This window comes from Balaenoptera borealis (assembly GCF_965194805.1).
Source record: "Balaenoptera borealis genome assembly, chromosome: 1".
Classification (NCBI taxonomy): domain Eukaryota; kingdom Metazoa; phylum Chordata; class Mammalia; order Artiodactyla; family Balaenopteridae; genus Balaenoptera; species Balaenoptera borealis.
This window is the reverse complement of record NC_138860.1, coordinates 150,236,786-150,244,861: the sequence shown is the minus strand read 5'-3', so window position 1 is coordinate 150,244,861 and position 8,076 is coordinate 150,236,786. Positions and strand designations below refer to the sequence as shown.

At 49.3% G+C, this 8,076-nt stretch overlaps 1 protein-coding gene across 1 annotated transcript; it reads left to right on the top strand.

Moving 5' to 3' along the window:
- Positions 1-955: 955 nt before the first annotated feature.
- On the top strand, positions 956-8,076 carry GPX7 (glutathione peroxidase 7). The gene is made up of 3 exons (XM_082371894.1): positions 956-1,273; positions 5,574-5,835; positions 7,293-8,076. The coding sequence occupies exons 1-3, from the start codon at positions 971-973 to the stop codon at positions 7,454-7,456; spliced, it is 729 nt and encodes a 242-aa protein (XP_082228020.1). The 5' UTR covers positions 956-970; the 3' UTR covers positions 7,457-8,076.

Genomic DNA, 8,076 nt, shown 5'->3' with positions numbered 1-8,076 from the left:
TGAATGACTGTGTAAGTGCTTAGCCTGTACTGCATTACATGAAAGCTCCAGTTTTCTCAAGCCAGCCTGTGAGCTCCTGGAGAACTAGTACAGTGTCAGCACCCAGCACCGTGCTTGGCACTTAGTGGGGCTCCATAAGGGTTTTCCAAGTTTGGGAGACACTGTGAAGTGCTGCCCAGATCCCCCATCAGTGAAGACTTGTAACACCAGCTATTGGGAATTCTGTCAGTGAAGAGCCTTTAACTGTCAGCCCCCCAGGGACAGGGCCCCCTTGGCTCCTGTCATAGCCCTTCCCAGATGGCCCCACATCCCATAAAAGATGAAGGCAGGGATATTAGAGGCCCGGTCTGGTCATCTTAGCTCATCTGGGGACAACTCTGATGGGCCATTCTAGTTCCAGAGCCCCTGTGGGGTCAGCCATGACTGTCCTCGGGCCTGCGTGGACCTCTGGACTTCTGCCCACTCCTGTTCCCTCCCCCTCCCTTCCACAGGTGTGGATCCCAAGGGCACTCCCTCATAAACACCCTGCACTGCAATCTCCATCTCAGAATCTGCTTCCCAGGAACCCAAACTGAAATAGGCCCTCTCTCTTCTCTTCTCCTCTCTCATCCCTTTCAGGGGACGTCCATTCATTCACCTAAAGTTCGTAGGCACCATTCAGCTGACAAAAAGTTTCACATCCATTTTTCTATTAGTCTCATTCTGTACTGTCTAAGGGCGTCAGGAAGGCAACAGATGGAGAAACTGGGGCCCAGAGAGGTGCAGCGACCAGCATAAGGGCACTGCACTAATTAAAAACTAGCTGAGCTCCCAGATGCAGTTTTCCACCTCCATTTCCCTACCTAGTCGCTGCATCCTGGAGCAAGAGGGAACCTCATTGAAACGAATTCCGGTCTCAGTGGGCAGAATCCTGAAACCATGGCTCTAGGGTCCGGGAAGGGGCGCGGAGTCCAACGCTCCCGCAGTACAGATGGGGAGACTGAGGTCCAGAGCCCGGCGGTCCACCGCCCGCGGAGAAGAAGGGGGCGCGTCCTGCCCGGCTGGCCGCTTGGAGCCGGGGCCGCCTCCTCCCGCCCCCCGCGCCCGTGACCCCAGCCCTGCCTTTGCCCTTGCCACGCCGCCTGCTCGGGAGCGAGTCATGGTGGCGGCACTGGCGGCAGGGTGGCTGCTGCTGGCGGCTACGGCCTGCGCGCAGCGGGATCAGGACTTCTACGACTTTAAGGCGGTCAACATCCGGGGCAAGTTGGTGTCTCTGGAGAAGTACCGCGGCTCGGTGAGTGTCCGCCCGCCGGGCCTCGGCGCCGCCCAGCCGGGGCCTGACGGGGGCGCCCGGCGGCCCGGGACCCTACCGGGTGTGGCTCCGAGGGGCTCTGGCCGCCCGGCCACCCCGCCCTGGCTCCCCACCCCTACCCAGGCATCCCCCCGGGCGCGGCGCCCCCGGATCCTGCGCCGGGTCTGTCCCTCGACTACGTGGCATGGCCCGGCGCACGGTGAAACCCGAAACTCTCGCTGCTGCCGCCGATTTCCCTCCCAGCGATTTTGGGCAGCAGGGCCCAGCCTCTCACGCACTGGTCTAAAAAGTAACCCTAGCATCCTACGGCCTTTGTCTCTCCCATCCCCAGTTTCCACGTCCGGAACAGAGGGAGCTGGTGATATTAAGTCCAGTGAGAACATTGTGGAAATGAAAGCTCGGTGCAGAGGGAGTTATCATTTCAGACACACGGGGACCTTACACAGATCATCCTTTAGAGAGTAGTACATACACTAAGGCCCAGAGAGGGAAGGTCACACAGCGCTAGAAAGCACGGAGCCTGGAGGAGAACCGCTTATCCATCCGTGGCCTACTCTAGGCAAACTTTTAAGCTGGCAGCTCAGGCTGAGATTTAAGTGTCATCCAGTATAACTGCTACCTCCTTACCGAGAGGGAATCTCAGCTCAGAGAGGACTTGAGAGAGGAAGTGTGTTTGGGTGAGTCTTTGAAACAAGAGTGAGTTTTAGCAAGACCAAGAAGAGCATTCCAGGCAAAGACAACTGTCAAATGCCAAGACTCAGAACTAAACAGCAAGAATGGTGATGCGGGTGGGGAGGTCTTCAAGCAGTTGTGCTTGAAGGAGTATAAAGCATGAGGGTGAAAGATGAGGCTGAAGAGGGTAGGGAGGGACCAAGAGGGGCCTTGAACGCTACATTCAGAGACCGAAATGTTGCACTGTGTGTAATGAAGAGCCCTCCAAGTTCACTTCTCAAGGTGGACCTGAGGCTGTGGTGTGGAAAGGGTGGGGAGTTGATTTCTAATGGACAGGGAGACCCAGCATCCAGATTTGGACGGACCACAACACACACACACACACACACACACACACACACACACACACACACACATGGCTGTTAGCATTCTTCTCCCAGGAGCAAGGGCATCCTTAGTGAAGAAAGTACTCTCTAAGCCTTGGAATTCTCAATTATCCTGGGAGTGCTGGAGATAGTAGTCCTTGTCCTGATTGCCCCCCCGCCCAAGGTATTGTGAGTTTCAAATGAGGTGACAATGTGGAAGCACTTGGTAGAGTGCTCTGTGCTTGTGTTTGTTTGTTGGGCCCCAGCAGGAACCTCATCCAAGACTCAGGGCAAAGGGCCAGTAAGAGCAGGGCCCATTCCCATTCAGGCCTTCCCTTCCCTCTGGTGCAGCTCACCAGAGAGCCCCAGGTTTAGCACTTGACCAGCTCTGCTACTCATTAATTCATTATTTATTATTGAGCACCTACTGTATACTAAGTACTGTGCCAGCCCTGGGGATACAACGGTGAACAAAACAGCTAAGTTTCCCCTTTAACAGAGTTTATATGAGGTGGAGAGGAGAGAGGCAATAAACAAGGAACAGAGAAATGAACAATGTAATTCCTAATAGTAAGAAGTGCTAAGACAAAAACAGACAAAGGCTATTTGTTTTCAGAAGTAATAAGGCATCCAGAATGTGAGGAACAGAAATCCTGGAGAAAAATTACCTGGAAAGTAGTCCCAGACTTCTGAGTGTTTTCATCCTTTAGGTCATTGGTAAATCCTAAAAAGCACTGGAGCAAGAGGCCTAGAAATCAATCAGAAAGAAACTGAAAAAAAAAAACAACAAACGAAGTCACACACCTGCTACGAGGTAGAGTTAGAATTTGAACCCAGGCAGTCCAGTTCCAGAGCCCATGTCTTAATTTCCAGCTTATTTCCAGCTTTAGAGGGAAACCAGGAACAGTCAGTCAGTCCAGGGAAACTGTAAATGAAACTGTGTGTTAACCCAAGCTTGGTTTGCCACTTGGGCAATATGGTCATTCATTCACCTGCAAATAGCTACTGGCTCATTATGTGTATTCTACCATGGGTTTTTTAAAAATTGGAAGCAAAAAACACTGGCTTCTTTATAGGCACTACATGCCTGCCACTGGGTCCAGCCCTGAAGACATAGCCATGAGCAAAATTGTATGGTTTGTGCCCTCACGCTAACTGGGAAGACAGTCATTTAGACCAGTGTTGAGTGTAGATAAATGGGTGACACTCAGGAATGCCCTTGCCTACACTGTGAGGTTATGTACATACAGGCCTGTGTGTAGTGTGTATGTGAATGGTTTATTTGTTTGCTTGCTTCTGTGTACTCATCTGAGTCTGCATCTGTGTTTGTATACGTATATGTAAATTTACTGTGTGTATTTAGGTGTATCTGTCTGTGTTTTGTTCACTTTAAAGATAAGCTTTTTGGATTCAGGCACGGAAATAGAAATAGGATTTCCCTCCTTCCAAAAGTATGGGCAGACACACAAGATGCAGGTTAGACATAAACAACCTTTAATGCTCTCAATGCCCAAGGATCCAGAGGAGAAGAAAGAGGAAGACCTCTGACTAGTGAAGGGAGCTAAGAGTCCCGGTTTCTCACCACCACAGGCGCAATATGGCATATGCTGACAAAATGGGGGAGGTTGTTCTAACAGCCTGTGGCCCCAAGGAATGGGTGAGGGAGATACAGCACAGTGGTTCTCATCACCTAGCTCAGTGGTTCTCAGCTGGTGGCGATCTTTTTCCCCAGGGGACATTCGGCAATGTCTGGGAGACATTTTTGATTGTTAAGACTAGGCATCTAGTGGGTGGAGGCCAGGGACGCTGCTAAACATTCTACAATGAACAGGAGAGCCTCATCACAACAAAGATTATCCAGCCCCAAGTGTCAGTAGTGCTGAGGTTGAGAAACCCTATCCAGCCTCAGCAGTCTGTGCCAGAGCATGTCCAGTGCCCCAGGCTGCCCCTGGAAGGTGGCCCTCTTTATGGAGCCAGCTGGTATAATCCTGCCTCTTCTAAAAAGTGGCCAGGACTTCCCTGGTGGCGCAGTGGTTAAGAATCCGCCTGCCAATGCAGGGGTCATGGGTTCGATCCCTGGTCCGGGAAGATCCCACATGCCGTGTAGTAACTAAGCCTGTGTGCCACAAATACTGAGCCTCCGCTCTAGAGCCTGTGAGCCACAACTACTGAGCCTGCGTGCTGCAACTACTGAAGCCTGCGTGCCTAGAGCCTGTGCTCCGCAACAAGAGAAACCACAGCAATAAGAAGCCTATGCACTGCAGCAAAGAGTAGCCCCCACTTGCCGCAACTAGAGAAAGCCCACGCACAGCAACAAAGACCCAACGCAGCCAAAAATCAATCAATCAATAAATAAAATTTTAAAACTAATAATAAAATAAAAAGTGGCCAGAGAGATAGGGCTTGGCTACCTAAACACAGGGTGAGAATTTAAATCCTTTACTAATATATAACTAGAAGCTAAAAACATAGCATTGGTGCCAAAATTGTAACTGCAGTAATATAATCAAGTTCCATCAGCCAGATTTATATTTATCACCGAACGGCAATAAATAAATATAAGGCAATCATAAATTTAAGGGTTAGTCTAGTGATAGAAGAAAGTGGTATTTGTTTTGCTGGAGGGAGAGGGGCAAAAAGGGATTGCCCTGAGGTTCTTGGGATCCTTTTATCAAGAAAACCATGCCTGTCTATGTACCCATTCAGGTGATCATATATATGTGCACACTTACTTATTCATTCAGCACATACTTTCTGAGACTTTTCCATGTGTCAGGCCCAGTAATGAAGTGAACATAGCTCCTGCCCTCAGTGGGTTCACATTCTAGAAGGAAAACCAACACATGTATAGGCAACTACAGTGTAGAATGATGAGCGCTAGTTGACTGAGCCAGAAATTGAACCCAGGTCTGCCTTTTCTCTCTCCTGTATCACCTCCTGATGTGAGTTCACCAGTATGTGTGCCTCTCTCTGTGATGGTGTTCTGTGTGTTTGTGGGCATGTGTGATGTGTGCTAATGTATCTTTGTGTCGTGGGGCACAGGCATACTCATTCATGTGTATTGTGTACTTATTCTCATGAATGTTTATGTATGTGTTTCACACATGTCTGTAAGACCCTGCATGTTTATGAGAGAGCATTAATTGTTGAGGGGGCATCACATACGTGGGCATGTCAGGCCATGTACAAGTGTGTGCCTCTTCACTGGTTTGTGTATGTGTCTGGGTTTTGCTTTTGCCACCCAGGTGTCCCTGGTGGTGAACGTGGCTAGCGAGTGTGGCTTCACAGACCAGCACTACCGGGCCCTGCAACAGCTACAGCGGGACCTGGGACCTCACCACTTCAACGTGCTTGCCTTTCCCTGCAACCAGTTTGGCCAGCAGGAGCCCAACAGCAACAAGGAGATTGAGAGCTTTGCCCGCCGCACCTACAGTGTCTCTTTCCCCATGTTTAGCAAGATCACAGTCACCGGCACTGGTGCCCACCCTGCCTTCAAGTACCTGATCCGTGAGTCCTGAGCCTTTCCCTCACCTTCCCTCAGCTGGCTGAGGCTGTGGCTCCCTGGGCAGCAGAAGCTACTGGCTGGCTGGGTGACCTGGGGCCCCTTAGACCCGCACAGGTGGGTTGACGGTCTGTTCTAGCGCTAATCTTTGAGGATGAGCTGAGCAGTATTCCTGCCTAAGAATATCTCCGCCCCTGCTGCCTTGCAGTTCTCCCTCAGAGTCACTCTTGCAGACTTCTCTGGGTGCCTGTTTCCATCTGCAGGGGCTCCTAGAAGGAGACTGGACCCTCAGATTTTAGTCAGTGTGAATTAGTTGAGCTTATGGACTTAGCTGCAGGCAGGGGACGCCACATGCCTGGAGAAGGCTGGACCGTATCTCCTGTCCTGAGTCAGAGGCAAAGTGTGTAGGCCACAGGAGAGAAACCTTCTGAGCTAAAATACCAGATTTGGGAATTCCCTGGCATTGCAGCAGTTAGGACTCGGCACTTCCACTACCCGGCCTGGGTTCAATCGCTGGTTGGGAAACTAAGATCCCGAGCAAGCTGTGTGGCGCAGCCATAAAAAAACCAAACAGATCTTAATATTTGAGAAATAGATTCCTTCTGCAGAAGCCTCAGAACCACAAAATGGGGTCATTAGCCAAGCTTGTCATTAAGTCCTGTTTCCTTTCTCAGGCCTTTCCCTTCCTTTGGGGGCTCCATTTTTGCCTTCTCCCACCTCCTATTCCATGCTTCTGGTTGCCTTCATATCCCTCACTACCACCCCCAGCCAATCCATTCACCTGGAAGAGTAAATAACAAACAACAGTGTAGTAAACAAAAGGTCCCTTACTGAGGCAATCTGAATTTTGCTTTGTGGGTCAATCCTAATATTTGTTTTTTTTTCCCTGTGTGTTTTTATTAGTTCCTTCTCACTTCCCATAGTTATAGATCAAATCTGGCTGTGCTTTAGAAGCACCTGGGGAGCTCTTAAAAATGCATTAGCCTGAGACCTACTGAAGCAGAGCCCAAGAATCTGTTTATATTAAGCCCCCCTCCTCCACCACCACCACCACCATGATTCAGATGCAGAGAGTCCATGGACTAACATTTGGAAACCATTGAGATTTAATCAGAAAATAGGATATAGACTGTGTAGTAGTTTGAGGTCATTAATAAAGGAAGATCTGATATTGCCTTACCCAGCACTTCACAGAATCATAAAGCAGTAGTTCTCAACCTGGGCACCAGATTGCAATCTCCTGGAAAGCTTTTGAAAAATACTGATGCCTGAGTCTCACCCCCAGATATTCTTACTTAAGTGGTATGGGGTTATGGACTGGGCATCAGGATTTTTAAAAGCTTTCCAGTTCATTCTAACTAATAGAACCACTACTTCAAGGGAGAGATGGACACCAATAGTGGAATTCCAGGAGATGGGACACAGGGAAGCACACTTTGCTCTCCTTCTTCCTTTGCTCTAGAGACTTCTGGAAAGGAGCCCACCTGGAACTTCTGGAAGTACCTAGTGGCCCCAGATGGAAAGGTGATAGAGGCTTGGGACCCAACCGTGTCGGTGGAGGAGATAAGGCCCCAGATTACAGCGCTTGTGAGGAAGCTCATCCTGAAGAAGCGAGAAGACTTATAACTACTTTCCCTCCTCTCCCACTGTCCCCTCCCCTCACTGTTCACGAGTGACCAAAGCGAACTCAAATGGTGCTACAAGGGAGAGACTACTGACTCTCCTTCCTCCACTCTTATCCCACCTACCCCATCACTCCTGTCTGGGGAAAATTCTAGTAGTTTGATTATTTGAAACTTAGAGCAACCTGTAAGAACCCCTGACCAGTGACACCTCTTGACCAATGACTCACCAACCAATAAGAACCTCTAGCCCATGAAAACATGTGGCAAATAGAGGTACAAGCAATAATCTCCTACCTGTTATGAACTCTGTAAAATGAGGCCAATTCCTACCTCACAGGGCTGTTGTGGGGATGAGGATGAAAGGCCTATGAAAGTGCCTAGGGCAGTGCCAGCTAACTAGGAGGCTTTCAATAAATGTTTTTTGCATATGAACCAAAAAATAAGTTGTGATCAATAAAAACTTGAACCCAACATGAATTTCCAGCCGTGAGAATCCAGGCCAAACATTTGTTGTTGTTGTTGTTGTTATTGTTTTCCTATGTATTTTTTTCAATTACCAAAGTGATACAAATTCATTGTAAAATAAGACGTTACAAAATAAAAATGAAACTGTCCCCCTCA

Excerpts from the sequence above, each read along its gene's own strand:
- GPX7 (XM_082371894.1), top strand. The coding sequence starts at position 971 with ATGGGGAGACTGAGGTCCAGAGCCCGGCGGTCCACCGCCCGCGGAGAA. Across the intron at positions 1,274-5,573 it reads TGGAGAAGTACCGCGGCTCG|GTGTCCCTGGTGGTGAACGT; the intron begins GTGAGTGTCCGC and ends TTTGCCACCCAG. Across the intron at positions 5,836-7,292 it reads TGCCTTCAAGTACCTGATCC|AGACTTCTGGAAAGGAGCCC; the intron begins GTGAGTCCTGAG and ends CCTTTGCTCTAG.